The sequence below is a fragment of the Apus apus genome, chromosome 10 (genome assembly GCF_020740795.1).
Source record: "Apus apus isolate bApuApu2 chromosome 10, bApuApu2.pri.cur, whole genome shotgun sequence".
NCBI classification, from domain to species: Eukaryota; Metazoa; Chordata; class Aves; order Apodiformes; family Apodidae; genus Apus; species Apus apus.
Window position 1 is genome coordinate 229,224 of NC_067291.1, and position 24,028 is coordinate 253,251.

Consider the following 24,028-nt stretch of genomic DNA (forward strand, 5'->3'; position numbering starts at 1 on the left):
GATGCCCTCTGAAGTATTTCTGGGGTCTCTGATATCCCAGTTTTCCCTTTCTGCTCTTCCAAGGCAACAAGTCAGTAGAGGAAGTCCTTGGGATCCCATAAATACCTCTTGAGAAGACCTCTTACTGGAACTGCAATTAGGTGAGCACTCTGGCTTAAATGGCATCTGTCAGGACACTTGGTCTTGCTACTCACCAGAGACATCCTGCATCACCTCTGGCAGGACTTTAACACCTACTTAGGGTTTGCAGAGCAGGACATGAACCAGGACAGCCCAGGATGGTGGTGCCAGGCTGCACCTCAGCCTTTGTAAGAGACAGTTATGAGAGGGGCTGAGCAGATGAGGGCAGAGGAGCCTGATTGTGCAGAAGGAAAAGGGAATTAGGTGCAGCACAGACCCTGCAATCTTTACCATAAATTACCAGCTAGAGTTAGGGATCACTCAGGTGTTGGGACATGATGCTAGTGCCTTGCACATATGCAGAAAGCACCACTATGATGTGCCCACCTGGGGGCCACAAGGCATGTTGGTGAGAAAGCAGCAAACGTGCAATAAATTGAGATGTCATGAGCCCACGGAGGCCACATTCCACTGTGCGGAGGGCCACTCATTGCACATGCAATGAATCCAAGACTGCTGCATGCACAAGGGGCAAATCAGGCAGATTGTTTCCCTTGGAAGAGGGGCAGTGGCATTTGTGAGCAGAGGTGTTCCACATAGAGGCAAAGAGGCAAGAACCTTCCCTGTAAATCAGGCCATGCTGCACACGGTCAGAGATTGAAACCAGCTGTGCTGTGAATTTGCAGAGGGGTAATCCCTGACGGGTGCAGAAAATCAGGGCACACTGCACATGCGCAGAGAGACCACGATGCTGCCTGTGGCAGTAAGTCACAGTGCACTGTATGCGGGCATCAAGGCTCCCCCACATGAGCAGGGAGAGGACACACGTGCAGAGACCCCACCAGTCCCACGCTGGAACAGAGCAGGACTTGCTGTGCACTGCCATTTAATGGAGAAAAATTCAGCATGCCTACATTTATCCTGGAAATTAAGAGCAACACTTGGAGCTGTGCAGGTCATTAGGCTGAGCATGCCTGAGGCAGGACCACCAGATGAGAACACACTTTGAATGCATGAGATGAGCATCAACCAGGAGGCCCTGCATGAGACTGGGGAGGAAAGGAGTAAGGTCACCTCACTGTGAAGGAAGAACCAGATTTAGAATAACTTGGATATGGCTCAAATAACAAACAAATGCAGCATATATGCCTTTCACATCCAGAAAAGGGGAAAGGGGGATTAAAACATCTAGACATTCATACCCTTCTGAGGTTTTTTTTGATGGAAACTCAGTTCAGGAGACAAAGGGAAATAGAAACAGGATTTATCACAGATACATTGTCTCAGTGTAACATAATTATTTTTCTTTTATAATTAACTTAGACAAGGTGATGCAGTGCATTTAGGTTGGTTAGATTTAAGGAAGGAGTTTCCTTTGCCAGCTAATATGAACCAGTTTCTAGTGCTGGAAGTCATGGGTATGGATATAGCACAGGAAGAACCAGCTGATGACAGGCTGTACTAAAAGGGGTGTCTCCAAGCAACGAGATACTTCTAGCACTGTTCCTCCATCCCACTATGACCCCACTAACATTAAAAGCAAGCAGCACAGGGTTGGGAGCATGGAGTCATCGTGCCTGGATTGTGTTTGTGGGAGGGACACAACCACATTATTAGCAAGGCACCAGGAAGATCTCACCCAGATCTGCCCAAGCAAGCTGTTTAGGAGACATGCCTTGAAAATTGTGCAAGGAAAAGGAGGGAACTGCTCACAAGCACTGAGAATTAGGTGGAGACATCCAAGCAGGAATGTTTTGGGACAGTTTTCAAACAGGGCACCAGGAGCAAGTAACTGGTTTGACATGATGCAGGATGTATTGAAGGGACTGAGGATGGGGTTGGCATCAGGAGCTGAAACCTGCCCCTTGTGTCAAATATGCTGGTCTTTATGAGAAGATTTCAAAAGAGGCATTCAGCTGACCCACATGCATCCCTCATGCGAACTTGTGCTATGTGTGTGCTACCTGTGTACTACATGGCACATTTCCCTGGCAGCCAGCAGGTATCGGGAACAAGTTTCTCTCCTTTGCTATAAAGTTTGGCAGTTGAGTTGTTGGGTTATTTGAGCCTTCTGCAGATTGCTGTGAAGACAGAATACAGTGCACTGTGTTCCGTGATGTTCCAACAACTTGGGCATCACTGCTAGGGCTGGGGTTTTAAATGAATCACTAGGCTCAGGCTTAAGGAAACTTCTCTAGGCCAGAGGGGCAGGGAAGTGACATGGATGATGGACCCACAGTGCACGCACCTGAGGGTTTTACCCAGTCCCACAATGATCAGTGACTTACAGCCTATGGAGCTTCAGGAGCTTGTGCTGTGAGGAGGTGATGAGGCTGATGTTGGGCTTAAGGCTCACCCAAGTGCTTAATTTCCAGCACATGCAGACATTAGGGACTGTAACAATTTCAGCAAACACATCACAGCTTCCAAGGAGGGCAAGCTCAAATACAGGCTGGGCAAAGAATGGATGGACAGCAGTTTTGAGGAGAAGGACTTGGGTGTGTTGGTTGATGAGAAGCTCATCATGGACTGGCAACCTGTGGTTGCAGCCCAGAAAGTCAACCATGTCCCGGGCTGCATCACCACCAGTGTGGCCAAAAGGTCAAGGGAGGTGATTCTCTGCCTCTAACTCTGCTCTCATGAGACCCCTCCTACAGTGCTGGGTCCAGCTCTGGAGTCCCCAACACCAGGACATGGAGTTGTTGGAGTGAGTCCAGAGGAGGCCATGGAGATGATCCAAGGGCTGGAGCAGCTCTACTCTGGAGACAGGGTAAGAGAGTTGGGGCTGTTCAGCCTGGAGAAGAGAAGGCTCCAGGAAGACCTTAGAGCACCTTCCAGTGCCTGGAGGGGCTCCAGGAAAGCTGGGGAGGGACTTTTTAGAAGGGCATGGGGTGACAGGATGAGAGGTAATGGCTTTAAGCTGAAAGAGGGAAGATTTAGGTTAGATACCAGGAAGAAATTATTACTTGTGAGTGTGGTGAGACATGGGAACAGGTTGCCCAGGGAAGCTGTGGAAGTCCCATCCCTGGAAGTGTTCAAGGCCAAACTGGATGGGGCTTGGAGCAACTTGGTCTAGTGGGAGGTGTCCCTGCCTATGCAGAGTGGTTGGGACCAGATGATCTTTAAGGTCCCTTCCATCACAAACCACTCTGTGATTATATTAAATTCTGCCCTGAATCAGCCTTTCACCCCTCTTGGTTGCCTTCCTCCTGCAAGACTACATCTTTTGGTCACTGAAGGCCTGTGCAGGAGTAAGTACCGCCCCAAGCTGGCCCCCAACCAGGCAGAGCGGCACAGGGGCTGCTCCAGCTCACCCAAGTGGATTGGGAATTGCTACAGACAAAGTCTTTGGTCAGCCTTCATGCTCTCAATGGGGTTAACCTCAAACCACCATGTTGCTCAAGCTCTTGTCAGTCTTGGGGATTTGCATCCTTGTGAATGGGGATCTGCTGTTACCTCCCAAGCCCTGTCACATGGCTGCCCCACCTCTCTTATTTCCAAACAACACTCATTTCAGTCATGGAACAGCACAAGGCAGCACAAAAATACCCTTGCAAGAGAGATTCAGTTCCACTTTTCTGGGGAGCTCCTGATCAGCTTCCATCACAGAGGATAAAATGCACCAGTCAGACCCAGAGTCACATACTTTCTGAGGGAACCCCAAAATGAGACCTCCCCAGATCCAAACAGGACCCTGGACCTGCTTGGATCTGCACCATTTCCTGTCCATCCTGACCCAATGTTAAACTGTGGGCTGGCTCTTCACTATGGCTCTGTATCCTACACCCTGTTCTTACATCTTTCCTGTTGGACCTCCTCCAACACAAAAGGGTTCACATTGAGCTGGAAGCTCCATTGGGCTGGTGGCATTGTCCTCAGACTGCAGTGAATTTTCAGCCTTCTTCATCCCTGACGTCCAGTCCCTTCTGGAAATGCTATGAAGAGGGTTAAAAAAAACCCAAGCTGGGCTTAAGGCATTTTTGCTTCCCTCCAAAAGAAAGGCCCTTCTTGACTCTGGTCAATGCTAACAGTGCCTGGAGCAGGAGGGTGGTCCAGAGACCTCCTGAGGTCCCTTCCAACCCCAGTTAATATATGAGTGAAGTCAGCAGGTCAAAGGAAGTGGATTATTTCCCTTTATTTGGCACTGGTGAGGCCACATCTCGAAACAGTGTCCAGTTTTGGACCTCAAGTCCATGGAGAGAGTCCGGCAGAGGTCACTAAGATGGTCAGGGCCAGAAAACATGTACAAGGACATGCTTGAGCAGTTGGGCTTCTTCATCCTGGAGAAGAGAGGGCTGAGTAGGGATGTAATTGCCACAGGGAGGACTAAGAGCTGCATGTGGACACAAAGCCCAGCTCCAGAACAGTCCTGCTGGTCCAAAACCATTTCTGGGGAGCTGGTGGGATGCACACAGGTCTCACAGTCCTTAGTACTCAGCAGGGACAACCCTGAAAAGGAGCCAGGCAGCTTGGGCAGCAATTTCACCCTAAGGCTGTGAGCTCACTGCCACAGCCAGCACAAGCTGCCAGTTTGCTCCCTGCCAGTTTATTGAGGGGAAAAAAACGCAACACAATACACGAGGAGGCTCTCCTGTGCTTCTGCTCTCTGGCTGCAGGGACCCATGAAACCTCTACTTTCCCAGCAGCAACCACAGAAAAGGCAGAGTATCCCTCAGGGATGAGTTCTGGAGCCGTTATAGCACAGCAAAGCTGCTAAGGGCCCTTGAAACCTTTTCAATGCAGCAACGGCATCCAAGAGCATCTCTGCAGATTTCTGCATCTCCAGCCCTTCCTGCAGGTTCTGGTGTGGCACTGCTGGGATAAAAACCCTCCAGTAGAATTGCCTCCATCCCTGCCAAAGTGCCTCCATGGGATGGAGAGAGGCAGCTGGGATCTGCCAGCAGCCAAGCAGGGCTCTAAGGAGACACCCAATGTGCTCCAACTGATGCCTTTCAAGGAGCAGCAGAAGCTGAGGCATCCTGGAACAAAGCATCACAGTTTCTGCAGGCTCCCAACTGTGGCATGCATTCAGTTCCACAAAGTGGTCCCCACAGCAGCTCAAAGCCATGATGGGCAGCCAGGACAGTGATCCCCTAGCTACAGACTGACTCTGGAAAACCCCAGAGCCCCAGATGGTGGAGCAGGGTTCCTGCCCTGGCTGTGGCACTCACACCCCCAAGGTCCCCACAGTGCCATCAATCATCTCCATCCCTCCCTCTAGCAAACCTGCAGGATCAGCTCCTTCCTGGGAGCAGGTGGTGGGGAGGATAATGCTTTTTCACAAAGCCTTCATCAAGCCACCTCTGAACACATCCCACCAACATCTCGAGCACTTTGGTCCACTGATGCAAAAGGTTTGGTGGTCCAGCAGCAAATTTGCCACCACAATCCTCTCTGCCAAGCACAGCACGACCAGCAGGAGAGGAAGGGAAAGGGAAGTCGCTGCAGGGAAGAAACAGTGAGACTGAGCTTAGTTGGAAGCCTACATGGAGGAAACATACACGTGTGGGTAGAGTAGCAAGCAACACCAGGAGCAAGGTTAAAAGGCAAGGTATGAATTAAATGCTCCAGAGCACCAGATGTAGCTTCAGCCAAAATGGAGAGAAGGAGCAAGCTGGCTCAAGGACACAGTGTCAAGAAGACAAAGAACAGGACTGGAGCCACTAAATACCCAGAGGAGGAAAACAGATCTGTGAAATTCAGGGATTCTACCCAAGACTTACAAGGGGTGAAGGAAAACAAGGAGGCAAAAGACCCCAAAGAGCATCCCCTTCTACAGGGAACAGCAAGCAAGTCCAAAATTAGCTCATCATTGTCTGTGAAGGGTCCCAAAGACATAATGAGGATGCGACCCCCAGCATCTCCCCTGTGTCTCAGACGAGGGAGCTGGCTGGACCTCTCAGGCACATGGGTCTCAGTGTATGCAACAGTGAAGGAAAACCCAATTTTTTTAGAGCTTTTGTATAATAAAATCCTCCTCCTTGCCACTTTGCCACAACGATCTTCCACTTGAGGTGGTGTGATGCAAGCGTGCAGTCCCCATGGAACAGGAGGTAACCATGCACCACTTTATTAGGCTGGTGCTGCACACACGGCCGAGACCAATCCCTATTTACATTTGGCAAAGGATAGCAGCGAGCACAGAGCACCCATGCTGGTGGGGACCACCACCTGGCCTGGTCCCCTGTGCCTCGCTAGCCCTGGGCAGGCCTGTGCTTGCCTCTGCCAGTCTCCTTGCCTGTGGGCACAGACATTTCACTTCCTGTGGGCAGAACCAGGTGCCCTCATGGAGGCACCTTAACAGGTGGTTTCTCGCCCTGTACCCACACATGGCCAACCCCAGGCCTCTCCCAGGCCCTAGCTCCAGTCCTTGTGTCCTAAGCTCTGCCCAGAGGCAGGCAAGGGCAGTGGGCAGCTAGCCAGCCCCACTCAGCTCCTTGCGTGGGGGCCCCCCTGGTGCCGTCCCAGCAGGCAAACTGGGACCCCCCAAGAGACCGGGATGAGGAGTCCAGCTGCAGCAATCCCCACTGGAGCCCACCCCGGCACGGCGGCGCTGGGCCCTGCAGACACTTTGCAGCCCAGCGTCAGGGGCACCTGGCCTCGAGCCCAGCTGGTGGATGTGGGGACTATAGGGTGCGGATTGCCACCGGGTACAGCAGGGACATGTGCTCAGCACCCTTGATGGGCAGCTTGCGGCTGGCGTAGTGATGGATGATCTCCGGCACGCTGTTGAAGGGTGGGCTGTGCTGACCCAACACGTACTTGTTCTCCTGGGTCCGGGACAGTTTCATGTGCATGAAGCCCTGACTGCTCCTGCAAGGAGAGATGGAGGCAGGGTTAGGGGTTGCAGCTAGTCCCTGCTTCCTGACAGCTCCTGATCCCCTCCAGACAGGCAGCCTGCTCCTGAAGCTGCAGGGTCCTGTCCCCAGTCATGGCCCACCTGCACCATCCTGCTCTTTGCAAACTCCAGAGGAAGCCCACGGCACAAGGACAGCATGTGGCTGGCCACACTGCACTGTGTGTCCTCACAGGGACCAGGGCCGTGCCACAGGGTGCAAGTGGTCCATCCGGGGTGGGTGCATGTGGACAGGGAAGCAGGGCCATAGCAGAAGCAGCGGGGGCTCTTGCTGCAGGGTGAGGCAGGGGCAACAGCTTTCACCCCCCACATGTGGCAAAGCCCCTTCTGCAACCACCTGGCTCACCCACGCTGAATGATGCTCATGTATCCTCAGCCTCACCGTGGCAAAGCAGGATCTTCTCCCTCTGCCCACAGCACATTGCCCCCTCCCACACCAGGGCTGCAGGCTCCACAAAGCCCACCCAGCACAGCAAGGCCACTTCCCGGCAGGGTGCGGAGACACAAAGGCTGCACAGGCAGATCCTGCCTCGAGCACTGATTCCAAGTGACGGGCTAATGGCCCTGTTGCTATTAATTTGCGTCTCTGAGGAAAGCCACAGCCTGTCTGCAGTGTCTGGAAGGCACATTACAGCAAAATATTGATGACTTAAAAGCAGCTCATGAGCAATGCTGAGCTGCTTCCAGCACTAGGCAGGCTGGTCCCATCCCCCCCAGCTGGAGACGGTGCCAGTAATGGACAGCCCAGCTGCATTAGCAGAATGGGTTTGCAATCCATTTAGCACCGAGACAGGGAGCCAGCTGCCTCAGGGGAGAAGAGGGCGGAGAGCTGCAGCCCTCCAGCTAGTGGCCAAGGAAAAGCGACAGCCAGCCGCATCCTGCAGCCCAGCAGCAGGGTGCAAGGGAGAGCTGTGGGGGCTGTGCCACTCGTGGTGCCCCACAAAGGGGAACAAGGTTATGCTGCACACACACATCACACACAGGGCTGCCCTCAATACTGCAGACAGACTGTCTGCAGACAGACCCAGCCCTTGCTGGTTCTGGCAGGGAAGAGATGTGCAGGACCCTGGAGCAGGATCAGTGCCAGTCCAGAGGCAGAGCGCTGCCACACAGCTCCACAGAGAGGTGATGCTGGTCGTGTTTTGTCCAAATCATTCCACAGGTCTTTCTCACAAGCTCAGGGACATGACCGAGATGGTTCCCCTGGAGAGATGCCAGAGGAGTGTACTGCAAACCTAACAGCCTCACAGCCAGCAGCAGGGATGGGACCAGGACAAGGGCAGGTGCCACTGCTGCCAAGGACCTTACAGACCTGAGGAAGGACCCAAGCCTTTGTAGCATGACCTCAGGCACTATCATGCAGGCACGAGCCAGGAGGGACTCATTCCCTGAGCATTTGAGGTAACCACATGACCAATCTGCCCATGACAGGCAATGTGGGGCTGCCTATCCTGGACAAGCCAGGACTGTCACAGCAGAGTTAAATCCTTCTCACTGCCTGATGCTATGGGTACAGCTGCTCCTGCTGCTCTCTTGTGCATATTTTCCTTAAAGCTGCACAAAAGAGCTTTAGGTCAGCACCAGAGCTCTCTTTCAGACCATCTCCTCAGCTTTGCCTCCTTCTTCAAGGAAAAAAAGTTGGTTCAAGATAAAACAGAGAGACATGCAGACAGGCAACTTACAGCCATATAAAAACTGTCCCAGGGGGTTTTCCTTGAAAAGACTCTACAGAGAACGGCAACAGGGTAAAAATCATGTTCCTGCGGCTGTGGGCTCTCTGCAAGACAGGCATGGTGGACAGGCAATGTCTGAGCAGCCCCTGGATGGGCTGCAGTCTCCTCTGGGGAGATGGCATGCTGCTGCAAGGCCATGACCCAGCTGCACATGCTGTTTGAGAATAGGATTTGGCCATTTCTTCCACAGAGACTAAGGATGGGCATTAGAAATAAGGAAAAAAAAACCAAAGAAATGAGTGACTAGCTTGCAGAGAGGTGATGGAAAAGGTCACCCATGCTGGTAGGGGAGGAAGCCCCATCTACAACCCTACCATGGCCTCCCAGGCTCTCCAATCCACAGGCTGACTGAAAAAAAAAAATAAAAAAAAATGAGGGAAGTTTTCCAGAAAGGCTTTTTGTTTGATCTAAAAGCTACCAGTGCAAAAGGAAGAAAAATTATTTTTGCTAAAAGATCTTCCCTGGATTGGTGCTGAAGGCAGCAAAAAAGCATCAAAAAAGAGAGACATGAAGCAAAAAAATTCACAATTGCGTCCCTGGGAAAAGAATGGGGGAGGCTGGAATTACCAGGAAGCAATGCAGGTACAGAGACACCAGGGGAAACAAAGTACATTGAGAAAAGCACAGGGATATGTGGCCCATTGTTGGACAAAGGTGACTGAAGTGCTCCATACCCTATGCAATTCCACATCTGCCAGGCATAGAGCTAATACATTCATCTGGCAGGAGGGCAGGGAGGTATTTGCTAATCCATCATCATCGTCAGGACAGCAGCAGCTTTGATTTTGTGGTTTTGGGGTGCCCCAAGAGTCCCAGAAGAGCTGGATGAGGAGCTGCAGCCCCTCCCCGGCAGGATGTGCACTGCAATGCTTCCTACAGTTTCAGGACTCGAGAAAGCTGGAAAACTTGGAGTGGGTGCAAAGATCCCCCCTAAAAACCCAAGCAGACATTCAATTCCAGTCATTTCTGACCACCCTGTGGTTGTCTCAGTGTTACCCCACTGACACCTTCATGTGGGGCACCCACCCGTGAGGGGGTCACCTTCAGCACTGAGTCACCTCTGCCATGGGTCCACCACCCCCCAGCCCCACCACTCACTTCAAGGAGAGGGAGAAGTCATTCTTGCTGGTCTCGCTGTTGCGCACCAAGTAGCTGGCTTCCTTGCACAGCCGCAGCAGCGTCTCCGCGTCCGTCCGGCTGATGGCCCCGTGGTACCAGCTGTGGGGGGAGAGGCACCAGCTGTGCCAGGCAGGAGCAGGACTCTGCACCCCCGGGACAGCAGCGGCACCAGCACCCCCTGCCCCTCCCTGGGGAATGCAGCCATAATCGAGGAGAGGGACACAGGTGTCACTGCTGGGCTGCAGGGACAAGGGGTGGGGCTTCCCCTTAGGCAGCTTAGGGAGATGCAAAGGGCACACAGGGACACCACAACTGCAAGAAGGGTGGCAGGGACAAGCAGGGCCGGAGAAGAAGGGAAGAAGCAGGTGTGTCCCGGGGCTTATCGTGGCCTGGCCACAGGGATCCCAGAGCAGGCAGAGGGGTCAGGCAGCAGTCAGGGCAGGCAGGACTCACCACTGGCTCTCCAGGGGCAGGGCAGGGTCAATCCTCTCCCCAACAAAGGGGACAGGCTCAGCAATCAGCGTCTTTGTGCTCTTGAGGCTGCAGGAGCCCTGCCTGAGGACAGCCCTGGCCTTCTCCTCCCTGGAGGGCGAGGTGCAGCCGTACCCCAGCCCTTCTGATGGACCTGCAAGACAGACACGTCACAGACAGACAGGCTGGAGCCCAGGGCCATGTCACAACGTGCTGGGTCCCCTCACACTGCCCTGTCCCCCTGCCTTAAGCAAAGACTGGGGACTGCAGCTCACTGTGGAGCCCCAGGATAGACAAGGTGGGGTCCCCACCAGGCCAGGACTAGAGTCCTCACAGCACCTGAACCCCTGAAAATATTTTCCAGGGAGGTTTCAAAAGCTTAGAGAGGTTTTCCTAATGAAACTGGAGATTCAGCAGTTCAGCATCAAGTTAAGTGAGAAGCAGTAAGGGGAGGCTCTCCAATCTTGGAGGAATCTTTTTCACCTCCTGGGGTGAAAAAAATAATTCCCCAAGGTGGGAAGGAGATATTTGAGCTGCAAAGTGCCTCTCCAGTGCAGCTGCCTGCCCAGCCCCACGCACCAACAGGCCTGGTGAGCACAGGGCAGTGAGAGAGGTGCCCCTGGGACCCAGCCTCCCACCAGCTGTTATTTTTGTGCAGGATGATTTCAGCATTAACAATATTGTTTTTCCCTCCTCCAGAGAGTTCATTATTGCTCCCTGGCAACACGAGCCCCCTCACACAAATGACTTTATTGATCGGGCAGAGCTGCCTTGATGTGAGGCTGCTGGCAGCTGCCACCACAGAGGCACAGGCTGAAGCTGGGTGTCACAGCTCCTCTTGCCCCTAGAATGAGCAGGACGTCTCAGGCAGAGCAGCTTCCCCCCTCTCCATGCTCCTTGAAGGCTTTGGAAGCATCTCTGCAACCCCAGCAGCAAAGTTGGATGATGCCCCACAGCAGCTCAGCCTCAGCAAAGGCAATAATACCCAGTGAGGAGTGTTTTTCTCTCTCACAGAGCATTCTCTAAGGCAGCTATTTGAAGGAAATCCTGTCTGGGCCCTAAGCAGGTGAGCAGGTCCCCAGCACACCCCCAGCACCAAGGAAAGAAGGCAGCTGAAAGGGAACCCAGGCAAAATCCCCATCAGCCTGGCTTGAAACCCCCCAAGAAGAAGTGGGCTGTGGAGGGGCTCAGCATGGAGGCTTGACAAGCCCTGCTCTGCAGCACTCTGGCTTTCCACTGGCCAAACCTGCCCTTATACGCACAGTCCAGGCTTCAATTTCAACTCAACACCTTAAGAAATGAGGGCAACCATTAAAAAGCCAGACAATCAAAACACTGACATGTTTGCTGATAGCACCAAGTTGTCACGATAGAGACTCAGAAGAAATGCACTGCACCTATCAGAGAGAGGCTATGCCATGTGCATGGTTAAACAGGACCTTAAAAACAAGCCACTGGGAGTAAGAAGACATCCTTCCAGAAGTTCAAGTCACCCCCAGACAGAGGAAGTAGAAAATAAAACAAAACTCTGGCAAGATAACTTAATGTCACAAAGCAAGTCAGAAAAATAGAGAGACTCTGTGTTGCTAAAACCAGGAAAAATGACAAACTGATGTGTTCATCAGAAGCAGGATGCACGTCAGCATGACTGCGGGGAGAATAAATGTCAGGGATGAGATGAGGCTTCACTGCAAAGATTTATTTTTCTTGACACCTGCAGTCATTGTAGTAAGAAGATTTGGAAGTTTCCCCCTACCAAGACCTTTCTTTTTTGGGACTGATCTCAGCACCCTGAAGGGTTTGGGACAGTACCCCAAGACGACTCTGGCAGAGCAGCTGCATCACTCTGGGGTGCTCCTAAAATGGCCAGCAAAATTGGCTGTCACATGCAACCTCATGCTCAAATACACCTGGGAGGCAGCAAAAGCCACAGTTTTTCTTTTACGAAGCTCTACAGAGATTTGGGTAACTGCAGATAAGGAAATCAGACATCTACACCTGGCACATGGCAGCATCTACCAGGTGCACCATCAGCAACGTGTGAGCAGGCACGGCAGGGTAAAGCCCACCTCTCACTGGTCCATCCCAGTTATCTGCAAGAGCAGCAGAGCCCAATCCCCCAAGCCTAGGTGGCTTTCGACAGAACCCCCTGCCTAATGGAATCATCCTAACCCACTAAGGCATGAGAGCAAAGTCTGTAAGGCAAGGCACATGGGGCAAAACCAAGCCCAGCCTCAGTGGTGGGTTCTGACTTAGCTGCTACCACACCTGTAAGGGACCTGGGTATTAAAAGTCACAAGAAAACACCAGCTAAATGCCCAGAGCACTTCCGGAGAAGATCGTAAAAGCAGCCATCAAACACTGGGAATATGGAGGCAAAGAGGAGAAAACAAAAAGGAAAGGAATAACTGCCCTGGTGCACATGAAGAGGTGCAGCGGAGCAGAAGAGAGGACGCAGAAGAGTTAGGGACAAACGTCTGGTGTCCAGCATTGGACAACTGAATAGGCCAGGAAGAGCTGAGGGAAGGCAGAGGAGGAGGAGGGTGATGTCTGGCAGCATCCACGGACAGAGCCCTGCCAGGGGGGCAAGCTCCAAGGCACTGCAGCATCTGGGCAGCAAGGCAGGGGTGCGGCAAGCGCCAGGCGCAGCCCCCCGGACACACAGCTGTCACGCAGGACCCACCGTTGGTGTCTTCGTAGCTGGGCTGGCCATGCTGCGCAGGAACTGAGGCACCAGCCTCACCCTCCGGGGGGCTTTCACTGCTGTCCAGCTGTCCCACTGGTGGTGGCCATGGCAGGTCTTTAATGACCTTGATTTCAACTGGATGGGGGGCAGGGGTTGGGAAAGAGAGAAAGAGATAAAGAAAGGGCTTAGAAAAAAAACATCAGCAACACCAGGCCCACAGAGAAAGAGAGCAGTTGTGCGGGGAAAAGACCTGAGGCTTGGCCAACTCATCCCTTGCCCAGCACCGAGACCCCACTCCTCTGTTGACTTTCCCAGCCAATGTTCTCTAGAGTGGGGGGAGCCTGCAATCACCCTCACCTCACCTGCACAGCAGACCTTTGCCAGGTGTCCCACTGCTATCTGTCCTGCCCATGCATCCATCTTGCTCCAGACACTTCCCAGTTGCCGGGTACACGTTCCCCTGCTACTGGGTTTCTGCCTTGTGCTAGAAATGGTTGCCCATCAGCAGGCACCTTGCATGACTCCCAAGGGGGCAAATGACCAGCAGAGAGATTCTGGAACCGCAGGAGAGGTCCCAGAAAGGAACAGCCACAGCAGGACCTGCTCTGCCTCTGGGAGAAGACAGGCAGTGGGTTCTAACATTGCACAGGGCATGGCAAACCTGGCTTCCTCAGGACCCGGAGTGAGCTTGAAGCACTCCAAGCATGAGCCAGACCTGTGAATTTGCCACCTCCACCCACGGACACTGAGCAAGGATCATCCACCCAGATCCAGAGCACAGACACCCCAGCACAAATCCCACCCAGCAGCACATCAGGCTCATGACAGAGCCCAACAAGCCCAATGCTCGACACACTCCACTGGAGGTACTGGCGCCGTGGCCAGCCAGGGCCCAGAGGTACCAGCACAGCCCCAGGCACAAGGGAACACGACGGTACCAAGCCTAGCACACACGACTCCAACTGACACAGCCGAAACCCAGCAGATGAATGATGGCCCAGCCCCAGGCCCCACACCTCTCTCCAGCACCCACAAGTGCTGGCTCAAGCACCTTGTGCCCAGCAGCTGCAGTGCAGGCACACACTGTCCCCTGCAGGCACACAGTGTCCCACCTGCAGGCTCACACTGTCTCCCCTTGCAGGCACAGGCTGCTGCAATTAAAAGGCATCCTAGGTCAGAGCACAGCAATTAGTCAGCAGTGGAGCAAGTGGTAATGCAGTAATGGATTTCCTCATTAACAAACAAAACCACAATTGATCCCACAGCATGGATTAATGGGTCAGGGGGCTGGATGATGACCTGGCCAAAGGCCCCTGGGGGAGCACCCAGCTCTTGTCTTGCCCTGAGGAATGACAGATCTGCTTGAGCCCAGCATCAAGCTTCTCCCCTGCATTTAGGGTTCAGGGGAGGTCAACCTGCACCGAAGGTTGTTATCGGTTAAAGGGGTGAAAAGGCAATGAGAAATGGGCACCAGACAGGCTGCCAGGGCAGCTCCATCCATCACTCCACGCAGCCCAGCTCCCTGCTTAAGAGAAACAATCCCTGTAAGCGCCCAAGTGCTCCCCAAGCCACAGAAACAGAAAGGCCAACACTACTGATCCCCAGAAGACAAAGGAATCCCAAGGGGCCAGCTTCCCCCTTGCCAAACATGACACAGCATTGGTCACTTAATGGCTGCTACCCATCTTTTAAGGCTGCTCCCATCACTCACCTGCAAAGGCTTTGGAGATCCGCTCCTTCTTCCACTCCCAAGGCTGGTCATACTCCTCTGGTGGCCGCTCATCGTCCTCAGGCAGCCGGGACTCCCTGGGCCTGGGGCAAGCCAGGAGATCACCATCCACATTCAGCCCTCCAAGCATGGGCTCATAAGGAGTGTCGTAGAGGTGCAGTGGCTGGCCAGGAGCCTCCCGTAGGCCTTTCTGGCGGATTTCTATCCAGAGAAGAGGGAAAAGACCTTAAGCTTTTTGTCCACTACTGACATGGTCTGCTTGATGAAAGGGCTGGAGCTCCTCTCCTATGAAGAGAGGCTGAGAAAGTTGGGGCTGTTCAGCCTGGAGAGAGAAGGTTCCAGGGAGACCTTAGAGCACCTTCCAGTGCCTGAAGGGGCTCCAGGAAAGCTGGGGAGGGAGTCTGGACAAGGGCAGTGAAGGATGGAACGAGGGGAATGGTTTCAAGCTGCAAGAGCAGAGACTGAGATGAGATATTAGGATGAAATTATTTCTTGCGAGTGTGGTCATCAGACATGGGAACAGGCTGCCCAGGGAAGCTGTGGAAGTCCCATCCCTGGAAGTGTTCAAGGCCAGGTTGGATGGGGCTTGGAGCAACTTGGTCTAGTGGGAGGTGTCCCTGTTCATGGCAGAGGGGTTGAAATTAGATGATCTTTAACGTCCCTTCCCACCCAAACCAGTCTGGGATTCTATGGTTTCACTCAAGTGTGAAAGCAGAAGTGACTTGCTTCAGCAAGTCACTGAAGCAGAACCAAGCAGGGCAGGGCAGGGAGCATCAGCAATGGAGCAGACCCCCAAAACTCCAGCAAGCAACTGCCAGAAGTGGGGCAGCTGCTGGGCTGCCAGGTCCTGAGCAGCACCAAGACACGTTCCCCCCACATGATACAACATCCCTACTCTCAATCAGCACTGCCAAGCAGGGTCCATGGGGACAGAGCATCCCAGAGCCTGATTCCCTGTGAGCAGCAAAGCCAGGTTTCTTCCCTGGACACCCCTTGTGGCTAGTATAATAAAATACCCTTCCTTAAAGCAAAACAAAAGTCTTTCTCACAGATTTAAGCAGCCTCTTCACCACTTGCCAACTATTCCAAGAAATGCTGTGGCCTTCTCCAAAAAGCTCCGTGAACTTTTCAGAAACCCCTTGCGCTAGGAAAACCATGGGGCTGCACAGCAAAGCCAGAGCCTGGAGCACACACGGCAACCCTGTGTGTGCCCAAAGGTATAAGCAATGCCTTTGGGATTGGGCTCCCACCCTGCCTGCTTCTCTGCCATCAACAAGCCCACCAGAGACCCCACAGCAGACAATGGCACACTCTGGCCCAGTCCTAACTCAGTTAAATAGCTCCCACATCCATCTTAGTTTTATGTCAGATGCATGAAATGTCAGGTCCCTCCTGGCTCAGTCTGGCTGCAGTCCCCATGGTCTGGGGGGGCAGCACCACAGGCAGCAATCTCAGAATGTCTTTATGGCTCAGGGAGCCTTTGTGAGTGCTCTGGCTCTGGTTGAGCCTGTAGCACATGGCTAAAGCTGTGAAAATCTGCCTGCAAAGTGGCTCTGCACCACCATGGCCATTGCCCGGGTTTGCCTTGTCTGGGGGACCTGACAAGGCCTTCCATCTTACCAGCCATCATCTTCTGGGCTTCATAGGGCTCCATGTATCCATCATTCTCTGTCACCTTCTCCAGCCCTGCCTGGCTACCAGTCACCTGCGCCGCATCAAAGGGATCAGCGTAGTCCTCCAGGACAGTCAGCTGGAAGGGTAGGAGAAAGGTTAGGGAACTCCCTGCAGATTTTGGGGGTCAGGGACCAGTTGAAGCCTCTCAAAACCTCACTATGAGCTCTGCTAGCAGCAGCCAGGACCCTGAGCATGCACCGTGACGTCCCCACAGAGCAGGTGCTGGCAGCCGGCAACTTTCCAGGCACCAGTGCTTGGCCATGGAAACGCTCCAGCCTTTGTCCCGAAAGCTGGGGGAGAGCCAAGCAGAGCAGAAGGTGGCCCGGCTTCCTCCCTTACCAGGGGCTCAGTGCTGCCAGCACCCACACAGATGCCCCAGCGAGGTCCCTGGCTCCGTGTGGGGCTGCTGGCAGTGCCACCCTGCCCGTGGCATGCAGGTGTCCCTGATGCAGCCACATTTCCTCGCCTGAGGCAGAGAAGGGGCACAGGTCCCATTACAGGGGTGTCAGCTGGCACTGGCATTACTGGGAACTCACTGGTTACTTTCCAGAGGACCTGCAGGCTCTATTGATGATGTTTCTTAACAAAATGGCTAAGAAAAGCCTATGGCTTCTCTCTGCTCCCTCCCAAGCTGCTGCAGCATCCCCATAAGCATCCCAAGTAACACAAGACAGGGCTCCTCCATGTGATCAAGAGTCACTGGGAAGCAGGACCAAGAGCCACATCACAGGGACGGCACCAAAAGCCCAAGGTTTCCCCTTAGTAGCAAAAAGAAGACAATCCTGCTGTAGGATATGAGGCACGTCCCAGAGCTTGATCCCCTCCAGCGCTGGAGCCACACACCTGCTCTAGCACCTCAGCAGCTTCCTCGCAGGAGCACCCCATTGTGTGACACCACGACCCCCAGAAAGCCTGGAGCCACACACCCTACTTCCAGCCTGAAAGCCAGCTCCCCAGTCAAGGCCAGGTGATATATCCAGCAAGGTTCAAGTGCACCCAAGCACCTTTGCCAAGGTCTGCTCACCCACCAGGCAGCAAACCCCAGGCTGGACCATACGGCAGGATGGGTTTGGCCTTCACAACGCTGGCTACACAAGGCTCCTACAGCAAGGACCAGATGCCTAATCTCACCCAGTGCCAGGCTCTGTCCTCACTGCCACACCTTCCCTGCTCCGTTCACACATTCCTCTCTGGGTCCCACAATTGGCTTAAAAAAACCCATTTCTTCCACCTTCCTGTGCAAAACACTCGACAATAGCCTTGAGCAGCAAAACCCAGCAGGAAAAGGGAACAGGAACTGGAGCTGTAAACACCTCCACACAGCCCCGAGCTCTTGCATCCCTCCCAACTGCAGGGAGGAATGCAGCTCCCTGCACCCTGGCTCACCAGCTTCTCCATAAATGTCCCAGCTCCAGGCTCCCCAGGTGGCTGATGCGGCAGGGCATGGGACAGGTCACCAAGCCCAGCTCCTCTGTAATGGGGTGCAAGTGAGTGGAAAAGCATCAACCCCAGAGCAAAGCGTGCATGCTCACAGCCACCCTGGACAAGTGCAAAGGGGATTCAAATGTGGGAGCAAGGAGACACCTGCATCCCTCAGCATGGCAGCAGGAGGACAAACCACTGCTCAGGGTACTGGCCTTTGCCTTTGAGAGGGAAAGAGCAAAGCCTCCCACCAGCTCTGCAGGCAGGGCTTGGAACCAGCGAGCCAGGACAGGGCTGCAGGAACAGCCAGCCCCTGGCTTTGCAGCAGGAGATAGAAAATCTGCACTCACATCCATTACCCAAGGGACATGTGGCATCACTCAGCTCCCATGGGCATCAGGGGCATCAAGGGGCAACACAGCTCAGGGGCTGCTGCCCTTCGCTTGCCACCACTGGGGCAAAACTGGATGGACTTTGAACAGGCAGGATGTGGTCTGCTGGGCTTAGCTTGGACCCAGAGCCAATGCCTCCTACCAGGGCTTGAGTCTCTAAGCTCTCTAGGTTTGGTGGGGGTTTGCCACACTGGCTTTACTACTCCACTGTCTCCTTGTAGGAGCCAAGCCTCCCCATCACAGGATGATGAGAACATAAACCCATTCATTTTTTAAACAGTGTGATGCTACAGCAATGACAAGAACCACAGAAAAACCAGGAAGGCAACGCCTAACTGTCTCCAGGGGTGTTGCAACCTCAGGATGCAAAATCAAGCAAGCAAGAACGGTATCTCAAGCCCTGGGGCTGGAGGCTCCAGACAGTGCCAGGGATAAGGCAGGGCCCTCAGAGGGCAAACAGCAGGGATCACACAGTTACCAATCACATTCTAATGCCCTTGCACAGGAGGCCAAATTAAGGTTGCCCAGGAAACTGTATCTCTGACATTTCCCAATCCAAGTGCTGGACTACATGAGCCACATGGGGCTCCCTGCAGCAGCCATGGTGCATGTAGCTGCTCCCCAGTGCAGGAGGAGACTGCAGCATGGGCAGGGAAGCTCCCAGGGGAGCCTCAGACACCCCAGCTGAGTTAAAGGCCAGGCACTTCCACACCTCCCATGTCGCAGAGGAAGCTGCCCACACCTGGCTGATCCCAGCACACCGCACTGCTTGGATGCCTGAGCACCAAGGGCATCACCTGCTCACACACAGCACAAGTGTTATTTGAAGTAATTCAGTAATTCAGGTGCAAAGCACGTGACTGACATGGAAAGCCACCGACAGGGGATAGCTCTTGGTGCAGGGCAGTCCTTCAGAGAGCCATTGGGCACCACTGACACTAGGACACACATCCTCTTTGTGCACAAGTGTTTTTCATGCATTTCTCTGCTGTGGCAATGCCCACCCAGGGCCTTGCTGCTGTACTAAGGCCAGTCTTGCTCTAGGATTTATGCCAACTGTAAGAAAAAAAAGAAGACCAAAAGAAAATTAAGGTGAAGGGCCAGATCATCACCAGGTTCTCACAGTGAAACAGTTTTTATGCTTCCCACCAAAGGTGAGAGACAACAGCTCTCCAAGAGAGTTCACAGTCCAGACATCAACATCCTAAGGCAGACCTGGGGGTCTTCATCCCGTCTTATCTACACATGTCCTACCAGCCACCACAAGATGTTCTGCTCTATAAAGAGGTCTCAAGAGGACATCTGGGGAGATCCTTCACTTTCTAAGCAAGTTTCTTGCCCCAGAAATAAAGCATGGTCCCCCCAGGAGATTGCCATGTTTCACACTGGAGCCACTCTGAGTTACAATCCAACTCAGTTTGCTCTCTGTTGGGTGCATGATTTCCCCAGTTTCACCCATCCTGCAGCTGGGCTTTTGGCAGACACTGAAGCCAAACCCAAAAGCCAACCAAGCACTGGCCTTCCAGGAAGGGTCCAGTCCCTGCCCCAGGGGGCTAACTGGGCCAGGCAGGGAGCCCGTGGCAGGGCTCACAGCACAGGGGGAGGGACGTGGGGCAGACAGCACAGCACCACACAGGATGACTCAGTTTGGGGAAGCTCTTGCAGGAAAGACACACGCCCGAGAGCTTCCTGGCCGGCCATTCCCACACCCCGCATAGCTGACCCTGCAAAAATGTCAAGGACTAGGCCCGGTGGGCATGAGACAAAGTCCTCCTAGAGCACATCCCCAACCCTGTCCCCAAGTATGCTGTGCCCTGGGTGCAGGCATCCCCATGCAGGGAGGTCCCTCACTGTATCTCTCCCCACTGCATCCAGGTGGCATTGCTCCTCATACCTAATACAAACGCAGCAGAGAAGACATCTCCAGGATATCCGCCCGGCTTAGGTGAGCCATACAGGGCCAGTCTGTTGTCCACTGCTGCAGGAAAAGGACTTCCCAGACCAAGCAGATGGAGAAGGACCATAGTTCCCACTGTGTTCAGCAAGCAGTAATGCAGCAGGGGCCACTGCAGAGCTCACTCTAAGCACATCCCTATCCCTGTCCCTGCCCATGCAGGGGGGGTTGGAACTAGATGATCTTTAAGATCCCTTCCAACCCAACCCATTCTCTGATTCTATGACCCCCACAAGATATTGCAGATCCCTCAAAAGGCAGAAAGATGCGATGAATGATGCTACAGTGGCAAAGCACTGCGTGGCCCAGGCAGGAAAGATGCCATTGTGAAGATGTTCCAGTCCTGTTTTCAGTTCTCCAGAAGGGGCAGGTCAGCTACAGTGGGCACAAGGCCCAGGGAATACAGTCAGTCTCCTGACCTCAGCACAGCACCTGTACCACAAACCGCACAGCCTTGGCCACACCACACAACCAGGAACTGGCAGCTGCTCCTTCCACTACTTCCCATCCTTGTCCTCCCCACTCAGGAGAGCTGCACATTTTCTTTAAGTGTTTTTCACTGTCAGTCATTAGCAAAAAAACCCTTCTGCTCCAGCAGCCTTGCCTGTACCTAGAATAGTACTTCTCCCTTTATCTACAGTATCACCACAACTCAAGGCATTCTGGAGCCCCAGTTCCTGTAGCAGGTAGGAAACAGTGCCCACAACCTCTTCCTAAGTGTGGGAACACCAAGTCCCCTACCATAACCATTATCTTGTTGTTCTTGAAGAGCTGAAGGTTTGAAGAGTTCAGCAGAGGCTCCAGCCCTGGCCTGGCCTGCCTTCCCTGCTCCAGGACACCTTGACATTATTGACAAAAAAGAGCAAGGGCTGCACGTACCAGCAACCAGCACGTCCCAGCAGGAACCTCCATCCTCCTGGACCACCTCCAGAAAGGACCACCACAACCTTGCAGGAATCAGGGAACCCTCCCACCACCCAGTCCACCACCAAGGCCAACAGAAGGGAGCTGCAAAGGGTGCCCAAGCCCAGCAGAGACACTAGATGTGGTGGACACTTCCCAGCTCCTCCAGGGAAACTGTTTTAATGGACAGTTGCATGCACAATCAAGTATTTCCACCTTATCTCCAGCTTCACCCAGTCTCCAGAGTTCTGCCTCTGTCCATCATGTACCAGAGCCCTCAAGAATTAGAAACCTTCTCCCCACAGAGGCAAAAGGGAGATCAGGAGATAATCTAATCATTGGCTATCTTGGTAAGATGAAGGATCTTCAGCCTTGTGCTGTTAACATGGTTTCCCCAAACATCTCTCAGCTTTTGGCTCTTTGTACTTCCAGGCTTCTCTGGTCCCCATTTCCCCAGGTCCTCCTCAGCTCATTGCAGATCACAGCCCAAATTGCTCCTATGAGCATCACCCGCTTCTGGCCCCTCAAATTTCACACAGCATGGAATCCTCATAGAGGAAAAATCATCCAGCCTGCCTCAGCAAAACACCACCACGGCAGCACCTTAGGTCTCTGCTGCCAGTGCCCTCCTCCTCCTCTGCTGCCCACAGCAGATGCTTTTAAAGAATCCTGCCTGAAGAAGGGGGTTTCTGCCAGGTCCCTCCAGATACCTCCTGAAAGCAACTAATCAGTACGAGCAACTTTCCACAATCCACCAACAACAAGTTCTTCTATCTGCTTAAAATAGTCCCAGTGGGTTTTGCCCAGTGATGCCAGGACCACAGATGGGATCCTTGTATCCACCATTCCCTCCACCAGCCAGATCTGCAATCCCGTCAAGTTTGCTCGACAAGCCCCATCTTGCAGGCAGCAGCACTGACGGGCACTAATTACCCCTCCTGCCTTTATTTGTGCAGTCCCTACATCAGCCTCTCCACCAGTAAGACCAGCACCGACAGCTCTGGCCCCAGTGGGTTTATCCCTGAACCAGGTCCTTCAGCTGCTTGGAGCCCATTAGCTTCTCCCTGGCTCCTGCCTCTTGCCAGGGACGGTTCTCACCTCCTTTCCAGGCCTGGCAGCACCAGCTCTGCCCTCACCCCTCCGAGAAGCCGGCTGGGAGGCAGCAGACAAAGAGGCGCTGAGCCTCTCTGACAAAGCAGCTCGACAGCTCAGAGGGCCTCGTCCCGCCGCCACTGGCACCGTGGTGCAGGCCCTGGCAAGCGGGCAAACGCAGACCCACGCTGCCGAGCTGGCACGGAAGGAGGCCCAGGGCAACTGGCTGGTGTGTTGGAGGCCACCAGAGGCAGCCCCGTGCCGCGTGTGGCCTCCCCGGGCTGGAACGTCTTCACCGCCGTAGAGCACCAAGCACTTGGCTGCGAAGAAACGGCGAGAAGGGAGGGGAAAGGTGGCGGGCAGGGCCTGCTCTATTGCACCCCAGCGAGTGAAGCTTCCTGCTGGAGGTTGTACCTGCCTCCCGTGGGACTGCAGGAGAAGCGCGTGTCACCCGCACAGCTCTGCTGCTGCTGCTGAGGTGTGACCGGCACGTCCGCGCCATCAGGGCAAGGGGGGACACGAAGCGGGAGCCCCCGCACAACTCGGCCCCGGCCAGCCCTGGGTGGCCGGGCTCCACAAGCCCCAGGAGGCCCGGCCCAGCTCCTCGCAGCGCACGGCGGAGAGTCCGGCGGGGCAGCCCAGAGCATCCCCCCCCCGCGGGGCAGGGGCACCCCGCGCCGGGACACTCACCTCCTGCGGCGGCTCCTCGGGCGTCTCGGGGCCGGCCGGGGGCGAGCTGGGGGCGGCGGGTGCCAGCGGCGGTGGCTGGGGGGCACTGGCGGGCGCCTTCTCGACCGCCTCCACCTTGATGAGCCGGTGCTTGGGCGAGACGTAGCGCGGCCCGTCGGGGGCGGCGGGCGGCGGCGGCGGCCCGCTGTAGGGGTCCTCGAAGTCACGCTCCTTCTGCAGCCGGTAAGCCGCCACGATGTCGGGCTGGGCGGCGGCCAGCGGCTCGGCCGCGCCCCCGGGCGGCGGGGGCGGCTGCGGCGGCGGCCCGGCGCGGTAGTCGGGCTTGGGCGGCGCGGGGGGCGCGGGCTTGGCGCTGCGGAAGCCCAGGTGCTCGCGGAGCCAGCGGGCCATGGTGCCCACGCACTGCGGAGCCCCGCCGGCCCCCGCCCCGCCGCCGCCACGCTCCGACCCGGCCGCCGCTCCGCTCAGCAGCATCGGCGCTGGCGGACTGAGCGCGGCGGCAGAGGCGGCCGGGGGCGGCGGCCAGTGCCACCTGCCGGAGCCGCCGCGCCGGCTGCTCCAGCTGAGGCTTCCCTCCCTTCCCTGCCCTCCCCGCGTCCCCGGACCCGCTCCCCCCGGCACGGCGCAGCCTCCCCCGAGGCCCGCCCCGCTCCCCCCGGCCTGGCCCAGCACGGCCCGCCCCGCTCCCCCGCCTTCCGGCCCGGCCTTCCCCGCCGCTCCGGGCAGCCGCTGCCTCTCGGCTTCCTCCCGGCGGCCCCACGGCCCGCCCCGGCCCCGGGGACGAACCGCCCCCCCCCCCATGAGTGCCTGCCCGCCTGTCCTTCCCGCGGCGGAGCCCGCAGGGGCTGGCCCGGTTCTGGCCCGGGTCTGGCCCGCCCGTTCCCCTGAGCACCCCCGGCTCAGGGAGCGGAGCAGGGGTGCTTGCACCGCGAGCAGGGCCGCCGGTGGGGGCTGCTAATGAGACGGGAGCAATGAAGAGTCCGTCGATGCCCGGGAGGCTGAGGGGATGCGATCCTGTGCAAAGGTCTGCAGGGAGAGTCAGCGAACCAGCAGGGGAGCGGGGTGAGCAGGGACAAACCTTGGGAAGGTGCTCCAGAGGAAGGCTGAGGCGAGGCTAGGTGTGCAGGGAAATCGGGCGAGCGTGCCGGGCCACCCCTGGGACGCCTGGGGCCGGGACACACGGGCTT

General features: G+C 55.2%; 1 protein-coding gene across 4 annotated transcripts; it reads right to left on the bottom strand.

Annotated features, from left to right (window-relative positions):
• Positions 1-914: 914 nt before the first annotated feature.
• Positions 915-23,399, bottom strand: SHF (Src homology 2 domain containing F). Of its 4 annotated transcripts, none has more exons than XM_051628494.1 (8): positions 22,842-23,399; positions 16,335-16,464; positions 14,697-14,915; positions 12,983-13,120; positions 10,282-10,453; positions 9,808-9,927; positions 6,883-6,933; positions 915-1,169 (listed from the first exon to the last, which is right to left on the bottom strand). In XM_051628494.1, the coding sequence occupies exons 1-8, from the start codon at positions 23,313-23,315 to the stop codon at positions 1,049-1,051; spliced, it is 1,425 nt and encodes a 474-aa protein (XP_051484454.1). In that variant the 5' UTR covers positions 23,316-23,399; the 3' UTR covers positions 915-1,048. The 4 variants fall into 4 exon arrangements, with proteins under 4 accessions (XP_051484454.1, XP_051484455.1, XP_051484453.1 ...); XM_051628495.1 differs by lacking the exon at positions 915-1,169 and adding an exon at positions 1,369-2,201; XM_051628493.1 differs by lacking the exon at positions 915-1,169 and having other exon boundaries at positions 2,110-6,933.
• Between the last annotated feature and the right edge of the window lie 629 nt (positions 23,400-24,028).

Excerpts from the sequence above, each read along its gene's own strand:
- SHF (XM_051628493.1), bottom strand. The coding sequence starts at position 23,315 with ATGCTGCTGAGCGGAGCGGCGGCCGGGTCGGAGCGTGGCGGCGGCGGG. Across the intron at positions 14,916-16,334 it reads AGCCCAGAAGATGATGGCTG|AAATCCGCCAGAAAGGCCTA; the intron begins GTAAGATGGAAG and ends TTCTCTGGATAG. Across the intron at positions 6,934-9,807 it reads GACTTCTCCCTCTCCTTGAA|GAGCAGTCAGGGCTTCATGC; the intron begins GTGAGTGGTGGG and ends CTCTCCTTGCAG.